General features: G+C 35.8%; 1 protein-coding gene across 28 annotated transcripts in view; it reads left to right on the top strand.

Annotated features, from left to right (window-relative positions):
- Positions 1-25,880, top strand: part of FAM172A (family with sequence similarity 172 member A) — a 419,901-nt gene that overhangs the window by 205,947 nt on the left and 188,074 nt on the right. For all 28 annotated transcript variants that reach the window (XR_004961727.1, XR_004961726.1, XR_004961728.1 and 25 more), the window contains one exon: positions 24,166-24,285. Coding sequence is in view for 24 of the 28 variants with exons in the window: in XM_036280332.1 (XP_036136225.1) it covers positions 24,166-24,285 (120 nt within the window). In the remaining 4 variants the exon portion in view is untranslated. The remainder of the gene's footprint in view (positions 1-24,165; positions 24,286-25,880) is intronic.

Genomic DNA, 25,880 nt, shown 5'->3' with positions numbered 1-25,880 from the left:
TGTTCTGTACTTTCAAAGGTCTGTCTACACTTGCCAGTGTCATTTTAATTTAATCTTTAAGATTTTTAAAAATATATGTATATTGATTTTTTTTTTTATGAATTTTTTATTTATTTTTTTGTTACAGATATTTTACCTTTTTACCCCATTGGCACCCCCCCAACCCACCCCACCTCCGCCCCATCCCCGGCTTAGTTGTCCATGTCCATTGGTCATGCATACATGCATATAAGTTCTGTGGTTTATCTCTTCCCACCCCCCCACCCTCCCACCTCCTCTTCTGAGGGATGTCAGTCTGTGCCCTACTTCCATGTTTCTGGGTTTACTGTATTCCTCAGACTGTTATGTTCATTATATTCCGTATATAAGTGAGATCATGTGGTATTTCTCTTTTTCTGCTTGGCTTCTTTCACTTAGGATAATACTTTCCAGGTCCCTCCATGTCGTCTCAAAGGATAAGAGATCTTTCTTTCTTACCGCTGCATAGTACTCCATTGTGTATATGTACCACAGGTTTTTTATCCATTCGTCTACTGGTGGACACTTGGGCTGTTTCCAGATCTTAGCTATTGTAAATAGCGCTGCTATGAACATGGGGGTACATATATTCTTCCTGATTGGTGTTTCAGGCTTCTTAGGGTATATTCCCAGCAGTGGGATCACTGGGTCAAATGGTAGTTCAATTTTTAATTTTTTGAGGTAGTACCATATTGTTTTCCACAGCGGCTGCACCAGTCTGCATTCCCACCAGCAGTGTATTAGAGTCCCCTTTTCTCCACACCCTCTCCAACACTTGTTGTTTGATGATTTGTTAATGGTGACCATTCTGACAGGTGTGAGGTGATACCTCATTGTTGTTTTAATTTGCATCTCTCTGATGATTAGTGATGTTGAGCATTTCTTCATATATCTTTTGGCCATTTGTATGTCCTGTTTGGAGAGGTATCTATTCAGCTCCTCTGCCCATTTTTTTAATTGGGTTCTTTGTCTTCCTTTTGTTGAATTGTATGAACACTCTATATATATTGGAAATTAACCCCTTATCTGATAAATCATTGGCAATGATGTTCTCCCATACAGTGGGTTGCCTTTCCATTTTGATGATCGTTTCTTTTGCTGTGCAGAAGCTTTTTAGTTTGATGTAGTCCCATGTGTTCATTTTCTCCTTTATTTCTGTTGCCTTAGGTGATGTATCAGAATTCTGTATGATGTCCGAAATTTTGTTGCCTACATTTTCTTCTAGAATTTTTATGAATTCACGGGTCACATTTAAGTCTTTTATCCATTTTGAGTTTATTTTTGTGTATGGTGTAAGTTGATGGTCTAGTTTCATTTTTTTGCATGTAGCTGTCCAATTTTCCCAACACCATTTATTAAAGAGGCTGTCTTTACTCCACTGTATGCTCTTGCCACCTTTGTCAAATATTAATTGGGCGTATTGCCCTGGGTCCATTTCTGGGTTCTCTGTTCTGTTCCACTGGTCTATATGCCTGTTCTTGTGCCAGTACCAGGCTGTTTTGGTTACAGTTGCTTTGTAGTATAACCTGATATCTGGTATTGTGATCCCACCTACTTTGTTCTTTTTTTTTTTCAAGATTGCTGTGGCTATTCGGGGTCTTTTCTGGTTCCATATGAACTTTTGAAGTATTTGTTCTAGTTCTATGAAATACATCGTTGGTATTTTGATGGGGATTGCATTGAATCTATAGATTGCTTTGGGTAGTATGGACATTTTAATTATGTTAATTCTTCCAAACCATGAACAGGGTATGTGCTTCCACTTTTTTATATCTTCCTCTATTTCTTTTTTCAATGACCTGTAGTTTTCTGCAAATAGGTCCTTTACTTCTTTGGTTAAGTTTATTCCTAGGTATCATAATTTTTTTGGCGTGATGGTAAATGGGATTGTTTTTTCAGTTTCTCTTTCTGTGAGTTCATCATTGGTGTACAAGAATGCCGTCGATTTCTTGACGTTAATTTTGTATCCTGCTACTTTGCCAAATTCATTTATTAAGTCTAATAGATTTTTGATGGAGTCTTTAGTGTTTTCTATGTATAATATCATGTCATCTGCAAATAATGACAGTTTCACTTCCTCCTTTCCAATTTGGATCCCTTTTATTTTTTCTTCATGTCTGATTGCTGTGGCTAAGACTTCCAGTACAATGTTAAATAAGAGTGGTGAAAGTGGACATCCCTGTCTTGTTCCTGTTCTTAATGGAAATGTTTTTAGTTTCTGTCCATTGAGTATGATGTTGTCTGTAGGTCTTTCATATATGGCCTTTATTATGTAGAGATATGATCCCTCTATTCCTACATTGCTGAGTGTTTTTATCAGAAATGGACGCTGGATTTTGTCGAATGCTTTTTCAGCATCTATTGATATGATCATGTGGTTTTTATTCTTCATTTTGTTGATGTGGTGTATCACGTTTATTGATTTGCGAATATTGTACCAGCCTTGCATCCCTGGAATGAATCCCACTTGGTCATGGTGAATAATTATTTTGATGTATTTCTGGATCCAATTTGCTAATATTTTGTTCAGGATTTTGGCATCTATGTTCATCAGGGATATTGGCCTGTAGTTTTCTTTCTTCGGAGTGTCTTTTTCTGGTTTTGGAATTAGAATTATGCTGGCCTCATAGAACGTGTTTGGAAGTCTTCCTTCTTCTTGAATTTTTTGAAATAGTTTGAGAATGGGTGTCAGTTTTTATTTTAATGTTCGCTAAAACTCCCCCGTGAAGCCATCTGAGCCTGGGCTTTTGTTTGCTGGGAGAGTCTTGATTACCTCTTCAATTTCCTGAGTTGTTATTGGTCTGTTCAAGTTTTCTATCTCTTCCGGGAATAGTTTTGGGAGACTGTGTTTCTAGAAATTTGTCCATTTCGCTTAGATTGTCGAATTTGTTGCCATATAGTTGTTCATAGTAGTTGTTAATGATCTTTTGTATTTCCCTGGTGTTGGTTGTTACTTCTCCTCTCTCATTTCTGATTTTGTGTATTTGGGTTCTCTCTCTTTGTTTCTTGGTGAGTCTAGCTAAGGGTCCATCAATCTTATTTATTTTTTCAAAAAACCAGCTCTTTGTTTCATTGATCCTTTGAATTGTTTTTTTTTTTTTTTTTTTGGTCTCTATGTCATTTATTTCTGCTCTGATCTTTACTATTTCCTTCCTTCTACTTGCTCTGGGGTTTTCTTTTTGTTTGCTTTCTAATTCTTTAAGTTGTGAGGTTAGATATTCAATTAGAAATTTTTCTTGTTTTTTGAGATAGGCCTGTAGTGCTATGAACTTCCCTCTCAGAACTGCTTTCGCTGCATCCCATAGATTTTGTGTTGTTGTGTGTTCATTTTCATTGGTTTCCAGGAAGTTTTTAATTTCTTCCTTGATCTCCTCGGTGACCCATTCATTGTTTAATAACATGCTATTTAGCCTCCATGTGTTGAAATGTCTTTGCATGTTCTTGTTGCAATTGATTTCTAGTTTCATGCCATTGTGATCTGAGAAGATGCTTGATATGATTTCAGTGTTCTTGAACTTGTAGAGATTTCGTTTGTGTCCTATCATGTGGTCTATCTTTGAGAATGTCCCATGTGCACTTGAGAAGAATGTGTATTCTGTGGTTTTGGGGTGTAATTCTCTGTAGATATCTATCAAATCCATTTGGTCTAGTGCTTCATTTAGAGTCTCTGTTTCCTTGCTAATTTTTTGCCTAGAGGGTCTATCCAGTGCTGTCAACGGGGTGTTGAAGTCCCCTGCTATGATTGTATTCCTATCAATTTCTCCTTGGAAGTCCTCCAGAAGATGTTTAATATATTTTGGTGCTCCTATATTGGGTGCATATATGTTTATCAAGGTTATATCTTCCTGTTGGATAGATCTTTTCAATATTATATACTGGCCTTCTTTGTCTCTAGTTATGGTCTTCATTTTGAAATCTTTTATCAGATATGAGAATTGCTACCCCAGCTTTTTTTTGCTTTCCATTTGCTTGGAAAATTTTTTTCCATCCCTTCACTTTCAACCTATATGAGTCTTTTGTTGAGTGGTGGGTCTCTTGTAAACAACACATAGATGAGTCATGCTTTCTTATCCAATCAGCTACTCTGTGTCTTTTTATGGGAGCATTCAATCCATTTACGTTTAAGGTGATTATTGATATGTACTTATTTATTGCCATTTTTGTTTAGTGTGGTTCTATTTTTCTTCCCATTTCTACTGCTAATTACAGCAGTCCTTTTAACATTTCTTGCAGTGCTGGTTTGGTGCTAATGTATTCCCTTAGCCTTTTTTTGTCTGGGAAGCTCTTTATTTGATCTTCTATTTTGAATGATAGCCTTGCTGGGTAGAGTAGTCTTGGATTCAGATTCTTGTTTTTCATGACTTTGATTATTTCATGCCGTTCTCTTCTGGCCTGTAGTGTTTCTTGTGAGAGGTCAGCTGAAAGCCTTATGGGGTTCCCTTTGTAGGTAACCTGTTGCTTATCTCTTGCTGCTTTTAGGATTCTCTCTTTGTCTTTAATTTGTGGCATTTTAATTACTATGTGTCTTGGTGTGGGCCTGTTTGGGTTCTTCTTACTTGGGACTCTCTGTGCTTCTTGAACTTGAATGCCTTCTTCCTTCACCAAATTAGGGAAGTTTTCTGTCACTATTTTTTTAAATATATTCTCTATCCCTTGCTCATTTTCTTCTTTTTCGGGGGACTCCTATGATGCGAATATTATTACGTTTCCAGTTGTCCCATAGTTCTCTTAAGCTGTCTTCCTGTTTTTCAATAGTTTTTTCCTTTTGTTTTTCTGATTGGTTGATTTTTTCTACGCTGTCTTCTAATTCACTGATCCGGGCCTCCGCTTCCCCTGCTCTGCTTTTTAAACCTTCCAATGTGTTTTTCATTTCTGATATGTCATTTTTTATCTCTTGTTGGTTTTTAATTTCCAATTGGCTTATTTTCAGTGTCTCTATGTCCTTACTCATGCTGTTCAGCTTTCTCAAGATCATGGCTCTGAATTCTAGCTCTGTTAACATGCCTAATTGCTCCACATTGATCTCATCTTCGGTGGAGGTGTCTTGCTCTTTCATTTGGCTTCTGTTTCTGTGTTTCACCATTTTGGCTATCACTGTGGGCTTTGGAGCCTGTCAAGTTCTCCCTGTGGGTGTTGGTGTTCTGCTGTTTGTGGCTCCCTCTCCTGTGTTTAGATGAGCGAGGGAGGACCCACGTTGAACACCACTGTCAAGTCTTACTTTCCTGGTTAAAGTTGCCTGCCCAGGAAAGGTACTGTTATCCTCTAGCTTTTTGCCTGGAGGCTAGCAGTCTAGGTTACTTGATGAGTTTTGGGTTGTCAGCTGATTGAAAAGCTCCCTCAGGTGCTTAGCAGAAGGGGATTTCCCGAGGGTGGGGCAGATGCTGGTTGTTAGTGAGCCTCAATTAGCACTTCAATGGCCCACAGGGTGGGATTGGATCTCCGAGGGAGGGGCTGCTGCCTCTCCTCAGAGCCCTGGGAAGGAGCAATGTGGCCACCGTCCTGCATGGCTGCCAAAGCTCTGAGCGCCCTCCAAATCCCGAGTGTCCCCACACAGTTCCAGTCCAGTCTGCCGTCCCTCTGCCGGAGCCCAAGGTGAGTGGCTGTGGCTGTTTCAGCCTCTGTCCCGGCTGCGCTGTGGAGCCGCCTGGGAGTGTGACCCGAGGGCGCCGCTCCCAGATAAGGCCGCTGCCGAGATGCTGACCGTGGGCTCCCAGCCCCGTCTCGCGCCTTCGCAAGCCTACCGGGATGGAGTCAGTGTCCCTCGTTATATGGTCCTCACAAGCTGCTTTTCTGTTGGTTTTTCCCGTCGATTTGTCTGTGTTATAGTTGTAATTCCAGTTTGGTTCTGGGAGACGGTCTGTGTAGCTTCCGTTCACTCCGCCGCCATTTTTTCGCTACTCTATATTGATTTTTTTATAGCGATAGGAATGAAGAGGAAGATAGAAACATCAGTGTGAGAAACATCGATCTGCTGCTTCCTGCACACCCCCTTTTGGGGATCAAGCCCGCAACTCAGGCCTGTGCCCTGACTGGGAATCGAACTGGGAAATCTCAGTCCAAGGGGTGATGCTCAATCCACTGAGCCACACTGGCCGGGCCAATCTTTGAGATTTTATTGTACATTTATATCTGGCAATGCTTCAGTGTAGTAATAGCCCTTGTTTTATTTTTCTATCCTCCTCTTCCCTACACAGCAATTTAAGGTTAAAAATTTAGCTCTGTTATACTAGCACTACCACGACAATTTATCTCTCTCCTCTGCTTTTTCTGCCTTCGCCCATCTCTATCATTATTTACATAATGTTATGTTATAGAAATTATCATTTTTTACATATGGTGTTTCTTTTTCTAGAATAATTATTTTACATTTGCAAGCAGGCAAATAATTATATTTATAACAATTGTTTGGCTTTCTAATATATCTTTGTAACTATCTCAGCTTTCACTGCTAATCTTTTTATGCTATCATTTCCCAGTACACGTGTACTTAATTTTACTTCCTAGGCAATTGAAATGATGGCCTTTAGAAGTAGTTTGAGTGTCAGTTTAAAAATAGTGTTAGGATGACCAATGAGCAGGATATACTAATTGATTAGATGAGGGTTAAAGAAAAGGAAGGGATATAAGAGGTCTCCCAGGACCTCCACTGGATTGTAATGAGAATCAAGAATTAAGGTAATTGACTCTGGCCAGTTTGGTTCAGTGGTTGGAGCGGCATCCTGTGGACCAAAGAGTCACGTGTCTGATTCCGATCAAGGGCATGTACCTTGGTTGTTGTTCAGTCCCCACTCCTGGTCAGGGTCGTATGTGAGGCAATCAATCGGTGTCTCACATCGATGTTTCTCTCTCTCTCTCTCTCTCTCTTCCCCTCCCTACCTTCTTCCCTCCCTCCCACTTTGTCTGAATATCAGTGGAAAAATATCCTCAGGTAAGAATTAAAATAAATAAAGAAGTTAATGTAGTTGAAAGATTTATTTTAAAATGTAATGTAAGATATGTTAGTGTTCATACCTTTGTGAGAATTGAAATTTTAACCAATGACATGATTGCAGTGATCAATGAGAAATAATGAACTTCTGGAGCTCAGTTTTTTCTTCTGTAAAATGGATAGGTATGGAGATAAGTGGGAGGCCATAATTTCTAAACTTTTATGATTCTATGTAATAATGAAATCATTCTCATTTAAATAATCTCTTCTACCATCCTCAAAATGAGCTGCTTTACTAAGATTTATCTACTGGTTTCAATAAAGGCAAAGGAATACCAGATTCCGTTTTATCAGTCAGTTGTGTTGTCTGCAACACTCTGACATATAAAAATACTTAACTGAGATCATCTGACAAAATGAGTGAATTCTACTTTGTATTGTTTTAGTGATAATCTTTCAGTGCTACAGAATATACTCTTAGAGGAAAAAAATTCTTAAGGACTTAGAACCTCTAATATTTAGCCACAAATGTAATTAATTCAAAATATATTGATTTAATTTAAAACATGTATTATAAACATTGGAATTAAAATTATTTAAATGGGAACTTTCTTACCACTGTGCCAGTTGCCTTCACAATACTTATCTTGAGGGAACATTTTGCCCATTTAATTAATAAGGTTAGTGTATAGTTCTGGGAAAAATAAGGTTCATATTGACTCCAAATAATAAATATACATTGTATTAATCTTGCCATTCTGCTGTATAGCACATTTGCAAATAATCATGATTAGACACTCCTAAAAGAGCCAAAATTTTAGTTTTTAGATCACAGTTGTCACAAGATTGATGGTATGTTTCAGAAAAATAATAGAGCATATAAATTCCTTTACTATAGATTAAGAATATAAAACTTAACTGCTCATAGTCAATTCCGTGGAGAAGACTCAATGACATGATCTAAGCAGAAGGAGCAAGCTTCCCTGGCCCTCAAGTGTCTATAGTCCTTCTGCTTCCAGTAGCACCTGATCACAGGAAAGCCCCCATCAGATATTTAGCAGGTTAGTTATTCCCCACCTCATAAATGCCCACATGCCTACCCTCGTCTTGCTGGATATCCTCATGGCTGCTTGTGACTGCACTGGAAGCTCTGGTTATAAGGCCACCTGCTCTCTAGATACAAATCAAATAAAAAAAAAAACTCTGGCCTTTTCTTCAGGTATAATGTGAACTGGAACTGAAGATCACTTTCACTGATTTTATAAAGTTATGGGAGTTTAAACAGAGCATGGTTGTGTGTGTGTGTGTGTGTGTGTGTGTGTGTGTGTGTACACACATATAAAAAGTACTGTAGGGTTAATTTAAGATTATAGGATCTGATGTCAAAGAAACTCCACTAGCTGGATTATGTTGGGCAATTGACTTAAGCTCTCTAAGTATCAGTTGCCTTATCTGTAAAAGGGAGATAATATTAGCTACTGCCCAGGGAATCAGGAAGATTAAATGAATTAGAACATATTAGGCATTTAGTACAATATCTAATTCAGAGTAAGCACTTGAAAAATGTTAGCTGCAAATAGCACTATTTTCATGGGTTTAGGATTTCTTGAAAATGGCATGCCTTTTTATTTTATTTGTTCTTTTGTGCTGGCCTTGTTTTTACCTAGTAATTTTTTTCATTTTCCATGAAGTTCTCTTAAATTTTAAAATAGCTGAAGAATGTAGTAGATTTATAGCAATAGGAAACAAATCAAATATAAAATATTTTACCTTTGACACAAAATTTGCATATGTCAGTCACTGTTCAAAATACTATCCCACCTATTATTGGATTTATTTAAGTATTGTAATCCTCAATTATGAGTGTTTTTTAATGTTCTATTCTAATACAGATTTATAAGGAATATTATTTGATTAGGAATGATTAGTAATTAATATTATAAAGTTATGGTGCTTTAAACAGAGCCTCTTTATTAAGTAGAAGACATATATATCTTGATTTATAAAATATATATTCTTACTGAAACTTACCTTTTAAAATATTTAATATTTTCTAATAGTATTCTATTTCTGCATGTTTCCTTTGGTTCGGTATGATGATGATCCCATAATCTCATGTTTATGAAAGCAATAGAAGATTTAATTTTTCTTACATTCTGTATGTTTGTGTTAAGAATAATTTCGTTTCAAATTTAATTTCCAAGTTACACATTCCTTTGTTTTATAGTCTCTGCTTTTCAAAGTGTCTGTGGAAAATTTTTTTTTTCAATTATTTGTTGGTGTCTTGTCCCAAGACCCCCAAGGTTTGGTCTGTGCTTTCTGAGTTAAGATGTGCTCCCAATCTTCCAGTTAGGTCAACCACAAAAATTAAGATGTGATAGAAGGTCAGTGGAAGAAATTCATATCAAAACAACTACTCACCATGTCATTATGACAGCCTGCTGTAACAAATGTGCTTCTGTTTTAACTTATGACAATTGCTAAAAGTAATTTAATGTGACAGAGGCAGGGTGTTGAAAGGCTCCTGGAGATGTCATAAAAGCGACCTTTCTGCCCATGTGCTGCCAAAAGCCATTTTAACAAGGAGCTAAGGAAACAGTGCAACTCCTTTTGTACTTTGTTAATTAGTTATTGATTTGAAACAATGCACTTCCAAATACTGTTAAAGGAGTTAGGTGCTAGCAAGGTCACTGTGTGACATTCTAGTCCTGATAATATTTATAGTATATGAGAATTCGTTGAAACCTTTTGTTCTGTGATTCTAAAATTGAGATTGCCTGGGTTACTAAAATGACTAGTTTTTCTTTATCATTCATCTTTTCAGTTTAAAATTTTATGTGTTAATAATCTGATGCTTAGTCATACTTTATTACTTTATTACATGATGTTCTAATTTTTAGACTTGTTATTTGTGAATTACTCTCAAATAATTACATATTCTATAGAGAAAGTATATGTGGTTTGATTAATGATGCCAAAGAGAACAAGGAAATAATACTTGAATTTCAAAAGAGGAAGCAAGCTAAAAATTCTAGAATGTCTTTATTGAACATACTAATTGATCTCTTTTTTTTTTGTTTTTCATTTTGGATATTTAATTTTAGTTTTAATGATTTCATCATGTTGCTAATAGAAGTTAAGTAAGTATCCTTCAATTCTTTTAGAAAAGTCTTTAGACTTTTAAATTGCATTTCTTATAAAGCATTTAAGTGCAAGTTAAAACTGAAGGACTCTTTACAAATAAACTTTTGTGGCATTGTAGAAGGTAGAAGATCAAGGAAGAGATAGGGTAACTCAAGGGTTAAAAGCAGGGATTTACAACTCAAACTTCCTGTGCTGTAATCCTGAATGCACTTATGAGCTGTTTGAACATGAACAAAGTACTGAACCTCTTTGTGCCTTATCCATGCAGTGGGAACTATAATAATACCTACCTCATAGTGTGAATCTAGGACTGCATGAGTTAATACATGTAAAGTGTTTTATCAAAAGCAGGTTAAGTAGTAACCACCTGATAAAAGTTAGCACTATGATTACTGTAATAATAATAAAAAATATATAGTCCTTGCCCTTATTTTTATATTAAGAATTTTGTATTTTAATGTATGCAGTGTTTTCTGTATATAAAAATAAACATGACTTTTTTGGGTTTTTTTGTATATTTTGCTTATAAGTAAATTAGAATTTGTTTGCTATACATAGGAAATGTTAACAATAGCATGGTAAAGTTGTTCTCTGTTTTTGGGTTTGTGATGCAATGAAGAAAATATTTACTCTTGTTTTAAAATCAGAACTGCTGATAAAATATACCAATTTATTTTACCAAAAAAGTGTTGAATTTTCAATTTAATTGTTTAGATGGTGAGAAATCTAGGTCTACAGTATGTAAAATGTTTTTCTTAGGATAGAAACCTTCTAAAATAGATATTTTAATTAAATATTTTGCACTAATTGGGACAAGTTAAAAGGTGTTTGGTTTTTTTGTTGTTGTTGTTTAACTATTTCAGTAAATTTACTTCTACACAGACAAAATTTCATGAAAAAGTATATTGTGCTAAGTCCTTTTTTTATTTTAGTAAATAATTCCTTAACATCTCCATTAATGAGGAAATTCATGTCTAAGTACTTATATTTACAACTCTTAACAAAATTAATTAGTAAAAATTTGAAGCAGCTATAATACCTGTTGTTGGCTGGATGTAAAGAAAAGGTTGCTCACATAGCCTGATGGGAATGTGAGAGAGCAGTCTAGTAACATAAAACTAAAAAGTGCATAAACCTTTTAATCCAACAGTCCTGTTCCTGGGGATCTCTCTTATTGAAGTAAAATAATTTCTAATTCAAATCTATAATAGGAACAGGTTAAAAATGTCAATTGAAAGCCAAAATTTAATATCTAGATTTAAAATCATAAGATGAAATAGACCTCTAATAAATGAATCTAGAAGTGCTACCTTGTCTTCATTTTTCACAAATTTAGGATATCCACATTTGCTGGACTAAATCAGGTCTTATCACAACAGAGATGTTATTATAACATGTTTGAACTAATATTATTATGTTATTAGTATATTTTAAGGTGTTTTCAGAAGTTGGCTTATGACAAAGCAAGTAATTATTTGACATATATAAATAACTTTGTTACATCTTTGTAATATATCCTGACAGAAATTAAACATCTATTATGTGCTGTTGGGCTTCTTATTTTGCCTCAGTTCAGTCTCCCTCCCTATAGAATAACAACTCAGATTCTCTTTGTTCCCAAAGTTTTTGCTCTGTTTTATCAGAAAAAGGTATAGTTTTAGAGGTCTCCCAAGTTAACCTCGTATGTACAAATGAGGAACATGGACATCCAAGAGAATAGTGAACCACTCCAAGTAATAAAGCTCGTTCTGTGTCACACTGTCTGGATAAAAACTTAAGTCAGCGAGAGAGAGAGAACGAATGAATATGTTGTCTTTGAAAATTGTAAATAAATAATCTTTCCATCTGGTTAACATGTGTCTTACAAAGCAGGGATATCAAATCATAAGCATTTACATGTGATTTACTGATGTTTAACAATAATTGCCCTGCCTACACAAGAGCCTCAGCTCCCCAAGGCCCCCAGGAAATACCTGCTTCCCTGAAGATTACCTCCCTTCCTCCTCCCGTAAATTTCTATAAAATGTGCTATGTAATGCCTTACTTTTGTAGATAGAACATACTGAAAATAATTTAACCTTTTCTTGATGACCCAGTCTCAACATATGTTCAGATGAACAGGCAAAGAATGATTTAAAAACTTACTCAAGAAAATTGCTAGTATATGGCAGAGCCAGAATTCAAACCTAGGTAATCTGTTTCCATATCTGTAACCTGAATCACTTTCTACTGCTTTGTTCAAACAAATTTACTATCCTTCATTCTATGTAAGCATAACCAAGGTTTGCTGCTCTTTGTAGCAATGAACCAAATGGATAAGGGTCTTTAAGAAAAAGGTACAAGAGTGTTGCTTATGTAGATAGCTTATATTGTGGTCCAAGTTCACATTCAAAAAAAGACCTTCTTTGTGAAATGAAGCAGTTTGTTTTCCAAAAGTTACATGTCATTCTTTTCATTATTCAGTAATGGTGTAGTTTTACTGTAGCGCAAACCCTCACCCTATCAAGACTGAAGAACTCATTCCCACATCTCCAGTGAGTGTTGCTGGCTGACAGCTCTTGCAGCCAAGGATGCCCCAAATCCCTCTCTCCTGTCACTGATTTCCAGGGAAGAGAACCACCATGCCTATGATTGTGCTTCCTTCTTGGAGGATAGCAGCTTCCAATGACTATTTAGTGCCTGATCTCCATGCCCCAATTTGGGAAACTCTGTAGGAGCTGAGGCTTTTGTGTAGGTGGGACAATTATTGTTAGACATTATAGGGATAATAATAGTACCTACTTCATAGGATTGTTCTTAGGATTAAATGATTTTAACATTTGTAAGTTATTTAGATCTGCACTGCACTTGCCTTAGTATGTACGATAGAAGCATTATTGTGATTGCGTTGTAGATTATACTAAGAGAAGAAAGCCTAAATTTTATGAAACTGAATGGGATCATCAGTGTTTATTTGGTTGGAAATGCCCGGGAGTGTAGTTTTTGAATCTAAGTATCCTACCAGCACTTTCTGCCTCTCATTCCAGGTTGTACCCATTTTGCGGCAATTATGGCCCAATAACAAAGCATTTGGCAGCATTTCAATAAATAATGGGCCATGATTATTTGCTTATCTATTTTTTTACTGACTTCTTGGTATTTGATTGTTGTTTAAACGTTATGTCCAAACGGATGAAAAGAGAAGGTTTTATGTCAGCCCAGTATCACAGCCATTTGTTAACAATTTAACAGAAGAGGTAGCATAGCATAGAACTTCAGATGCTAAAACTAGACAGGGTAGCTTGTAGTCTGCTGGTTGTATGAACTTGAGCAAATTAATTATTCTCTGTAAATTGGGACTTCTGGCATATCTGTGTCATAAAGTCATTGTAAAGATTAACAAGAAAAAGAATGTAACCAGTCCAGGTGGTCAGTGTCCTGGTCAAGGTATGGTGATAGCTTAGTCTGGAAAAGTAAGAGTAGAAATTGAAAGAAGTTTATGGATTCCAGCAATATTTGGGAGAATATGTTGGATAAATATAAGAGATAGAGGAAGATGTCAAGGATCACCCACATTTTTGTCTTGAACAACTGAGTGAATGTAGTTACCACTTAAGATGAGAAAGACGAAAGGAAGAAGAGATAGTAAGGAGTCAGTGCAGAGTTTACTTTTGATATGTTAAGCTTGAAATATCTTAGATTCCAGTGTTTGATGTGGTTCTGAATACTGACCAGTATTCATTATTCTGTTCATAACCATTTATAATGCATTAATATAATTATATTGACAAGTAATGTAGCCTTGACTCTGTCATCAAGCTTGATGGCTGTCAATAATCTTTTGATACCTAAAAGGTAGGAAAAAAAATTCTAGTTTCAAGATGTCTTTTGTTTACAGATTCTTTTATCTATTTTCGTAATGTTAAATTGAATCTTATGAAATTGCCATTTTTAAGGTCAAAAATGTCTAATATTGGTGATTTCTTATGGTTCAATAAATATTTAGAGACCAAATAATGTCTCTTTATTTTTGAAGATGTTTCCATTATATATGTGCTCTACTGTCTGTTTTTATGCACTCATTTATATTCCTGGTACTTTAATCATCATTAAACACAAATGCATACACTTCCTAAAACATAATACATTAAAAATAAGCCAAAATGAAAATTATAAACCAAGCCATTTAACTGGATTAAAATTAAATTATATCTCATGTGACATTATAAAATATATTTTAACCATAAGTGTTTTTACAAATGTTTTTTTCTATATTAATGTACATGCTAATGTATATGTTATTCATGTACAAAGGAATCTTTAACAGAATAATCTAAAAGTTTAAAGCTGAAGCACAAATTTCCTTCTGTCTGTCGTTTGGGGTTAGGCATATGGTATTTGTGTTTCATTTCTTTGGGAAAGTTATCCTACTGACCAATTCCTAAAAATATAAATTTTCTTTCATCTTATTTATACCTGTGGGTTGGTTTGGGTGCAAAATGGTAACTTACATTGTTGCTACCTCATAAATTCATCTTACTGTCTCCCATTGGGATTTTATTGAGCTACTTTTTATTTAATGAAAAATCTTAGCTTTATAAATAAAACAACTTTATTTTTAAATTTTATCATAATAAGGTTAAGATTTATATTTGTATTCTTTGTCCAGTTGCTATCTCCAATGGTAGTACTAAGGGAAGCTGGTGTGGAGTCGGGGGAGGGGGAGTACATGTGTATGTGTGTGTGTGTGTGTGTGTGTGACGTGACACAACTGAAATTAATGACATAAATATGTGTTGAAGTAAAAAATGGTGGGTTTTATTATTCATAAAGAGTTTTTCTTAATAGATATGCTTACTATATAATCACAGAAAGAATTATATGAAGTAAAATAAAATCATCTTGAAGTTTAATTTTTAAAATTGGGCATTTTAAAAGCCCTTAAATTTATTAAATTTTTATTTTACTTTCCCTAAAATCAGTTATATGTTTAAAGTATGTATTATAGGAGCACACTTATTTTATAACTTTGTAGCAACAGGTAAGCCAAAGAAAAATCTGTCAGATTTGGCATTGGTTCAGAAAGTATGTGAACCTGTCACTGTAAGCAGTCTCAAAGGGCGAAATGCTTTACAGGAGCTAATTAACCTTAGAAAATAATTACACAAATATGCAAATGTTGTTTAGATAATTCCATGTGTTATCAGCTCAGGTAGTCCATCATAAATGCAGACCTTGCAATGCCTAGGTAGTAGAATCTGGTATAGTTGATAAGGCTTTGGTTACTGCATCACTTCTGTTTGGCATTTAACGATTAATGAAGGCAAGAGAGTACATCAGGAAATTCAACCTGTACTCTCAATACAGCTGAATTCCACAGTGTAAATATCCTATGCATTCTGCCACCAGCAAATTCTAATTAATGGATTTACTTATTTTCTTTGCATGCACTTTGTGCATTTGCATATTTAAAATCTTCCAGCTTGAAGTTACTCAGTACAAAATGCACTCTAATGTGCAATTCATGAAGAACCTGTAGAATAGATTTAGTATGTTTGCATTTCTGTAATTGAGGCACATTAGAAAGTCTTTCCTATTGAAATCTGTTTAGTCTCAAAATACACTGCTGGTAATATACACCTGCCTGATTATGGCTTATAAATAAATAATGATTGTGGACACAGTGTGGGCTAAGGGTTGGAATGACACAAATTTACTTTGAAACAGCGTCACCTCATTGAAAAAACTGTGATTTTTAGTAATGTAATATGTCAGAAATATATATTAAAAACCACTTCAGGTATATTAATTCCTGTGCTACCATTTTTGTGCTTAACTGTTGTCGGAGGCAGTAAATATTTGGCAGAATGTGTTACATCTTAAAATGATGGGGATCTGGCTCTCTTAAACACTGTGAATAATAAAAAGCCATCATTTTGTGAAAGCCTTGGGAAATAGTCACATAACAAAGCCCAAGTTTTTATAGCTAAGGTTTATGTTCATCACCTTTTTAAAAATTTTTTCAGTAAAACTATTTAATTGTATGTCACTAGTCCTTCAAAAAATGGAATTCACACAGCATCATTAACTTCCTTTTCATGATTCAGGATCACTATTGTTCCCATCAGTGGAAGCAGTATTACCCTTACGTTGCTCAGTAACAAATATCTCAGGCTACTGCGCTCTGTGTGCTCTTCTAATTGTTTTGCTTTTTCCTTTCTTCAGTTATTAGCAAACTTTCAGCTATCAGTTTTCACTCTTAATTAAACCTATTTGAAACAGCCCATTTGATTTGCTGCTTGTAAATGCACAGTGGGTTCAGACCAGATATTAGAATTTGTTACATGAAAGTACAAAGATGCTGCTCTCAGATGCCAGTTCTCCCTAAGAAGCCAGAGGTATTCATTCTGTAGGATTTGATTTGTTGTTGTTGTTGTTGTTACTCCTCACCCAAGGATGTTTTTCCAGTTATTTTTAGATAGAGTGAGAGGGAGGAGGGATAGAGAGAGAGAGAAACATCTATGTGAAAAAACCACATTGACTGGTTGCCTCTCGCATGACCCCGACCGGGGCTGGGGATCAAACTCTCAACTCAGGTAGGTTCCCTTGACTAGGAATTGAACCCGAGACCCTTTGGTCCTCAGGCTGACGCTCTAACTGCTGAGCCAAATTGGCCAGGGCAGTAGGACTTGATTTTTGACTTACTTGTTTTATTATAAAAAACATGGCCCAGCCGGTGTGGCTCAGTGGTTGAGTGTCAACCCATGCACCAAGAGGTCACGGGTTCGATTCCCAGTCAGGGCAAAAGCCCAGGTTGTGGGCCCAATCCCCAGTTGGGGGCACACAGGAGGTGGCCAGTCGATATTCTCTCTCATCGATGTTTCTATCTCTTCCTCTCCCTTCCTCTCTCTCTAAAATCAATAAAGAAAAAAAAAATTTTTAAACATGCACTTTGTAGAAATTTTGGGAAGTTCAGAGAAATGTAAAGGAGCTAAAAATAGAAAATATTCATAATCCCAAAATCCATAGGCAGCTTGACTGTTTTTAATATTTTTATTTCATCTAGTCTTTTTCAAGCCTTTTCCCAGTGAATTATACCACATGTAAAGTTAGATGAATAAAATTATACCACATATAAAATTAAAACATATATTTTCTACATAATATTTTCTTAGACAGATAAGCTATAATTTACTTAAATATTTATTTTTGCACTACTGGACATTTAAGCTTTTCCAGATTTTTGCTTTTCTAAGTTAGACAGTGATGAACATCTTTGCGCATCAATCATTTGCCACATTCCAGATTATTAAAAGCTAGATTCCTAAATGGAGTTTAAATACTTATTTATCTTGGTTTTTGAAATGCACTTCATATCTTATCAACAGTATCATTGCCAGTAGCCCTGGTATCATTAGTCATTTATTAAATTCCTATAACATGCCTTGTATTTATAGTTTGAATCAGAAAGATTATCTGTCTTCAGATTTGGTTTTAAAACCTTATATTCTAGAAGGAAGGAGAAGTGACATGGCGGATTAGAGAAATAAAAGGATAGAGAAGAACCAATGAAATAGTACAGGATTTATTTTAACCTACCATGACTAATGGTAGAGCTGACAGGTAAACTTGAGCCGACAATATTTTGCAGTATTTAATACATGTAAATAAATATACATACTTTCCACATATTTCTTGTAAGATGTTGTGTATCAAAGGTTACCAAAATCCTTTCCCCATCTATATGAGAATCTGACCTTCAATTAACTTTCTATCTCTATGTCCATGGACACCTGATAAAATAGTGTCTTAAATTGGGTTTCCCAGGTAACAGATTTTGAAATTACATGCAGAAAGTTTGTTGGAGAGTTTTCTTGGGATCCACCCCTGTGGAGTGAAAAGAAAATGCTCTGAACTACCCTGCCATACAGTCACAGCAAAGGCCACATCTAAATCTGTGGTGATCTCTGCATCTGGGTTGGCTCTTCAGAGATATCCTGCCTTGGGGCAAGAAATAGGACCCTTATAGATCTACATAATCTCAAACAGTCATTGGGTGTAAATTGCCTCAAACCTGGGATTGTTAATTTAGGCAAGATAGCTTTTTTTGGGTGAGAATAGTACCTAGACAGTGCCTCACTTAAAGCTAGTAGGGGCCGATGCTCAGACAGCTCAGGAAATGAGTACCATATAACTAAAAGGGGTTATAGGAAGCATACCATGGCAATCCACTCTAAGTGGGTGGTTGCTAGGCAACATTGTCTATGGTAGAAAATTACTTCTGATTGGTAAACTGGATTAGAAGGAATAATACCTTAGCTTTGATCTTCTCTGAGGGTAGTAACTCTTGCAATTGGGTATGTTCTTTACAGACAGGAACCCTGCAAGCTATGCCTATGGAGTTGTAAGAGATATTGGCTTCTGTAGTGTATACAACTTTTAAGTTAGGATAACTCATATGTCTGCCCAAGGTGAGTCTGTTTCCCTCATTCCTGAACTAGCACCCCATGGCCAAAGTGAGTAACTCCTGGAAGTCCATGTGGGCTGCTACAGGAACTGCTGCAAGGCTCCCACCTAAAAGGAACACCTGGTGCTGCCTTGATGGCAAACTGTCATTTTTACCCTGTGTTTGGTAGGGTTAACAGCTGTCAAGTGACACCCAAATAGTCTTGTGTAATTATTTAGTTGTGCATATAGAAGACCTCCTAAGTGTATATTGTAGACATTTTTTCAATCTGATCTCACTTTTTAGAACATACTGTTTTAAAACCTAGAACTAAAGAATAATTTAATGTTCATAGAGTCAGGCTGAAAATATTTAAGTACTTGAGGCACATGGATACTTTTGGTTTCTTTTTCCTACACTGACAGACCATTAATAAACAGATAGTGTCTCCCTAGAGTATGGAGGAAAAGACTTGGCTATAATACTAATCTCTAAAATAGTAGTCTTTATATGTTCACAGTGGAAAGAACTGTTGGTTCTTAGCTCTTCTTTAGTCATGGATGGGTCATTTGGGCCTAGTTGGCAGTTTCTCTCATATCCTAGGACTCACAAAGTTTTGCTGATTCTTTCCTTATAATGACTCATTCCATCCCTTTCTTTCCACTCACTCTGCTGTCACCCTGAGTAATATTTATAGTCTTTATCACTTTATATATGTGGATTACTGAACATGCCACCTTGGAAGTGCTCCCAGCCTTTGGGTTTTGTCTTATCTGAGCTGCGTTACCTATGAGATCCCAGACTAAATTTCATGATATAGCTTTTTCTAGGGTTTGCAGACTGCTAATGTGTAAACCAGGTTCTCCTGGAGCCTAAATAAGGTCCCAGGAAACAGTGAGAGGAAAGTCTGGAAAGATAGGCTTGAAGGGAGAGACTAGAAGAAATGAGACTAGTCAGGAATCTATTTGAAGAGGACCCAACTGAGGGGGGGATGGAAAAGATGGGACACGTAGGTTCTCAAAGAAGAATGATGAATGAGAAGAAAGCAGGGAGAACCTCACTGAGGTCAGATCATATGTATATATAATGGGCCCATTGGACTTAGTGTCAAGACAGTGTGTTCGGGAGTAGAGAAAGTAGTACTTCTCACATACTACTGCCTCTTATATCTTTATGTAACATCCCTATGAAATTGCAAACACATTAAAGACCAGGGTCATGGCTTCCTTATTATTATCCTTACACATCCAGTTCCAGCACAGGGCCTAGTGGGGACAGAATAATCCAACCTCCTATATGTCTTCATTCTGTCCATACATCGAAGAATATTTAGGACCATCACAGGTATTTAAAATTGTTAGTTCTGCCAACTATCAGCATGTAAAACTCTGTTATCTGTCTTCCTATGTTGTTTTTAAATTTCTTTCATTTTGGGAGTAGGAATTGGAAATGGGTATATTTACATTTGAAAATTTTATTTTTCAATTACAGTTTCAGTATTTTGTATTGGTTTTAGTTGTGCAGCATAGTGGCTAGACAATAATATGCTTTACAAAGTGTACCCCTCCCCCCTGATATTTCCAGTACCCACCTGGCATCACACATAGTTATCACAGTATTATTGAATATATTCTATATACATATTTTTCATTGTGAGATAAAACTAGGGAGACCAGATGTCTGGGTTTTGTCTGGATTATCCCAATATATATCTGTTCTTGCAGTAAAATTTGTATTTCAGTATATGACTACAAGGTTGTAAGTAATCATCCTAAAGGTAAATATTTTTTTAAATTATTTATTTCTTACCCTAAGATCTAATGAATAAGATGTAGCTCTTGGTCTCAAGAATTTGATAATCTAGCAAGCAATTGCAATAGAAATCATTCAGTGCAATCATGGGAGCATGCACACAGTGTTGTTGTAGGACATTACCTATTCTTGGGCATTACTGGGAACACTTTTGATAGAAGGTGATGTCTCATTTGAGTTCTGAAGACAAGTAGGAATTATGTAGGTCAAAGTGGTAAGTGAAGTGAGGGCACAGTATAGGAGTCACTTTGGAAACAAAGGATATAGGCCAGAGACAAGAATTTGTCGAAAAAGAAAGACAAAGTAGGTGGGATCACAACACCAGATATCAGGTTATACTACAAAGCGACTGTAATCAAAACAGCCTGGTACTAGCACAAGAACAGGCATATAGACCAGTGGAACAGAATAGAGAACCCAGAAATGGACCCAAGGCAGTATGCTCAATTAATATTTGACACAGGTGGCAAGAGCATACAGTGGAGTAAAGACAGCCTCTTTAATAAATGGTGTTGGGGAAATTGGACAGCTACATGCAAAAAATGAAACTCGACCATCAACTTACACCATACACAAGAATAAACTCAAAATGGATAAAAGACAAATGTTACCCATGAATCCATAAAAATTCTAGAAGAAAATGTAGGCAACAAAATTTCAGACATCATACGCAGCAGAATTTTTACTAATACATCACCTAAGGCAACAGAAACAGGAAAAAATGAACACATTGAACTACATCAATCTCAAAAGCTTTTGCACAGCAAAAGAAACAACCATCAAAATGGAAAGGCAATCCACTGTATGGGAGAACATCATTGCCAATGATACATCAAATAAGGGGTTAATTTCCAAAATAATATAAAGTACTCATACAGCTCAACAAAAGGAAGACAAAGAATCCAATTAAAAAATGGGCAGAGGAGCTGAATAGACACCTCTCCAAACAGGACATACAAATGGCCAAGAGACATATGAAGAAATGTTCAACATCACTAATCATCAGAGAGATGTAAATTAAAACAACAATGAGATATCACCTCACACCTGTCAGAATGGCCACCATCAACAAATCATCAAACAACAAATGTTGGGGAGGCTGTGGAGAAAAGGGGACTCTAGTGCACTGCTGGTGGGAATGCAGACTGGTGCAGCCACTATGGAAAACAATATGGTGTTACCTCAAAAAATTAAAAATTGAACTTCCATTTGACACAGTGATCCCGCTTCTAGGAATATACCCTAAGAAGCCTGAAACACCAATCAGAAAGAATATATGTACCCCCATATTCATAGCAGCACTATTTATAATAGCTAAAATCTGGAAACAGCCCAAGTGTCCATCAGTAGACGAATGGATAAAAAAGCAGTGGTACATATACACAATGGAGTACTGTGCAGTTGTAAGAAAGAAAGAGCTCTTACCCTATGAGATGACATGGAGGGACCTGGAAAGTATTATCCTAAGTGAAACAAGCCAAGCAGAAAAAGACAAATACCACATGATCTCACTTTTATATGGAATATAATGAATATAACAGTCTGAGGAATAGGGTAGACCCAGAAACACGGAAGTAGGGTACAGACTGACAACCCTCAGAAGAGGAGGTGGTGGGGGGAGGGAAGAGATAAAGCACAGAACTTATATGCAGTATGCATAACCAGTGGACAACAAAGCCGGGGATGGGGTGGGGGGGATGAGGAGGAGGGGTGTCAGTGGGGTAAAAAAGGAGAAACACCTATAACAAAAATAAAATTAAAAAAAAAAAAAGAATTTGTCTCTCATGGTGGGGAAAGGGTGTCTTTTTGATCATCAGGTTTTGTAAGACAATGGTGAGAGATATAGTTCAGATCGTGAAAGGCCTTAATGTCATACATACCAAGTTCGAAATTGATCCTGAGGGTAATGAAGAAACTTTGAAGGGCTCTAAGCAGCAAGTGAGTAATGTGGCAACATGATCATATTTGCATTTTTGAAAAGTTGTCCTCACTACAGAATTAGACAGAGACAGCCGGCCATTGTGGCTCAAGGGTTGAGCATCTACCTAGGCATCAGGGGGTCCCAGTTCCATTTCCAGTCTGGTCACATACCCAAGTTGTGGGCTTGATCCCCAGTAGGGGGCATGCAGGAGGCAGCCAATCAATGTTTCCCTCATCCTCGAAGTTTCTATCTCTCCCTCTCCCTTCCTCTCTCAGGAATCAATAAAAGTATATTTTAAAAGAAAGAAAAAAGAATTAGAGAGCATTTAAATTGGAAGTTCTAGCATCATGGAAAGTGAGCTTGAGACCATTGCCATCATCAACGTGCGAAATGATGGTAGCTTGAGCTAAGCCAGAGGTATTGAGAATGGCAAGAAGTGAATGAATTTAAGAGACAATTGGGGGCAGAATTAACAGCATTTTAATGATTGATTATATGTGGAGTTTTAGGAAAAGGGAAATAAAATATGAAGCTCAGAATTCAGCTGGAGGTAGAGAGCAAGATAATGATAGGTTCATAGAAGAATTCTTTAGCACAGTGTTGAAGTGGTGAAGTATCTGTGGGACATCCAAAATGAAATGACTTTGGGTCTGGAGCTCTGTAGAAAAATTTAGGGCAGAGATAGACTTAAGGGAACAACAGCTTTTAGATGGCAAGTGAAACCATTCATAGGGACCTTTATATGATAGTACAAAATTTCTGAGATGAAAAATATAAATAAATTGTGTTCACTGTTTAATACCATGACATTCTTAGGGAATTAATCTTTTAGTGTTGAAGCTTCCAAGAAATAATTGTACAAAACATTTTCATGCTGTAATTCAGTTTTTAGCAGTTTGTTTTCTGAGCAGTATTATTTAGCTCTTTGTTGTTTATTCTTTTCCACATTATCCAGGTTTTACCGCAATGTGTGTCAGCTATAGAAATAAACACAAGAAAATGAGTTATTATAGAATTTTTGGAATTAAAGCAACATGCATACACTTATTAAGGTTTAGCAATTTAGGAGAAGTGTAGAAGGACTGGAGTTTATATATTTAAATTTCCCACAGTTCTAGAAAAAGAACATTTGTATTGAAAATCTGTTTTTTAAAAGTATATTTTTAAATAATATAAATAGAAAATATTTGTTGCTAATTTCTGCTCTTCAGTTTACAGAGATACTTAAAATTTTATAGTTCAAATAATTTAGATGTGCTCAGAATAAAAATATTTTCAGCTATAGATAGAATTTCTATCTATATATAGAATTATAACTGAATTCTTTTAGTTACAATTTTATCATAAGACCACTATAATTTTCTGCTATACAACTAATGTCCTTAGATATATTTTAATATGTCAGATATACCCAGAATGCGATTTCCCATCAAAGATGTGCTTATTTTATTATTTGAGTAATTTTTCCATTTATTGGCTTTAGAAAGAGAGGAAGGGAGAGAGAGAGAGAGAAATATCGATGAGAGAGAACATCGATTGGCTGCCTCCTGCACAACCCCCACTGGGGATCAAGCCTCCAACCTGGGCATGTGCCCTGGTCGGGAATCGAACTGGCGACCTCTTGGTGCATGGCTTGATGCTCAACCACTGAGCCACACCAGCCTGGCAAAGATGTGCTTATTTAAATATTTTGTTTCAGAAGATTTTAGTAGCAGTTAAGTTTAGCAATATTTTAATAATAGTATAATACTAATTTATTCTCTCTAATTTGAATTTTCAATGTCATCCTTTTGTATTATTTTGAGTAAGTCATAACTGTCTTTCTTATGCTACATAAGCAAGCACATAATTTAATTTTTGATTACTGTGACAGTAATTAAATACAGTATGTAATATATGATATTTGTATTTTTATAGGAAAATGGTTCTCCTGAAGAACATGCAATCTATGTGTGGGACCATTTCATAGCCCAATCTGCAGCTGAGAATGTATTTTTTGTTGCTCATAGCTATGGAGGACTTGCTTTTGTTGAACTGGTAAGTGCACATCTAACACTTTTTAATTTCCAAACTCCCTATAGATTTATCCCCTCCACTCCCTTTTTGTCGATATCATTACTTTAAATCAGTTTATAATGGATGAAAATAATGTCTTTTGAGTAAATAATTTTGTGATGTTTAAAAAGAATGTGCTTATTTATTTTAGTGGAACTTATATTTATGTATATATGTATGTATGTATTTATTTTTATCCTTACCCAAGGACACTTTTCCATTTTTTGTTCAGATAGCGTGGGAGGGAGAGAGAGGAAGAAAGAGAGAAACATCGATGTGAAAAGTATACATCAAGTGGCTGCCACCCAGACGACCCAACCAGGATCCGGGCAGACTGCAACCAAAATACCTGCCATTAGTGGGAACCTAACCTGGGTCTCTCTGGAATGCAGGCCGACGCTCTAACCGCTGAGCCAAACCAGCCAGGGCTATTTTGGTGGAGCTTTTAAATGCTAACCAGAAAGCTTTTTGCCTGTTATTTAATTATTACTTTTTAAATTCTACATTATAGCCCCAGATTTATGTTTCTTATTTTATGTATATACCATTAAAGCATATGTTATCTGTAAAGTGTTAAAACTTTCAAGAGACCCTTTGAATATTTTGATATTCTTTATCTGACATATCTTTACAAGTTAGCACTTGGTCAGAATCTACGTAATTAAAACTATCAGAAAGCTTCCATTAATCTGCTTCTAAGTGGGACTGGTTGCTTGGCTGTAAAAATCTTTGCATTTCAAAGTAATCTGATTCTTAGAGTTAAGATTATATGTACATGATATAAAAGTTATCAAGATTTCTGAATTTTATCTGTATTATCTGCAGTAGTACAAGTGCCAGTGTGAATGACTGAGATACAGGCAGTACTAAAAATGCACTGATGAAGAATTTGTGCCTTTATGCCCCAAACCCCTTATGTCACAGGAAGGTGCCAGTGCTACAATAAAATGATTAATTTGATTAAAGTACATTTGATAATTTTAAATTTAGGAGCCTCAAGTGAACATTAAGACAGACACAGCATTGGTTGTCTAATTTTTATGTTTCTAAACTTTGCTATGTATTTCTCTTTTCATGGAAATTAAATATATTTTCATGGCCTTTTCAACTTTTCCTCACCTTGTTGCTTAGCCACATAATTTAGATATAAAACTGGTGGTGACACCTGAGAATAGTTTTGCTGACCTAAATTTACAAATGCTCATGCTCTCTTAAGACCAAGAAATAAGTTAAATTGTTTATTTCTTAAATTTATTTTACTTTTTAGAAATGATTTCAAATACTTTTAAGCCTGTTGATTATTTTAGCATATAATGGATATCTTAAGATAGCTAACAGACTATTATATTATGACATACTTTTAAAAATGCAAATGTTTTCTTTTAGATCGTTTTTTTTTTAACCCTCCAGCTACACACACACACACACACAGCTTTCATATATGTAGCTTGTGTTTTCTTTGCACGTCATTAAATTACTAAGAACATGAGATTTCATTGATAGGGTAATAATTTAAAATATGTCTGAAAGCTGGCAAGAGTAGTCAAATTTAAGGTTTCTAAAAAACATAAATTCTC

The sequence above is a fragment of the Molossus molossus genome, unplaced genomic scaffold (genome assembly GCF_014108415.1).
Source record: "Molossus molossus isolate mMolMol1 unplaced genomic scaffold, mMolMol1.p scaffold_m16_p_3, whole genome shotgun sequence".
In the NCBI taxonomy this organism is placed as follows: Eukaryota; Metazoa; Chordata; class Mammalia; order Chiroptera; family Molossidae; genus Molossus; species Molossus molossus.
This window is presented reverse-complemented; position numbering and strand designations above follow the sequence as displayed.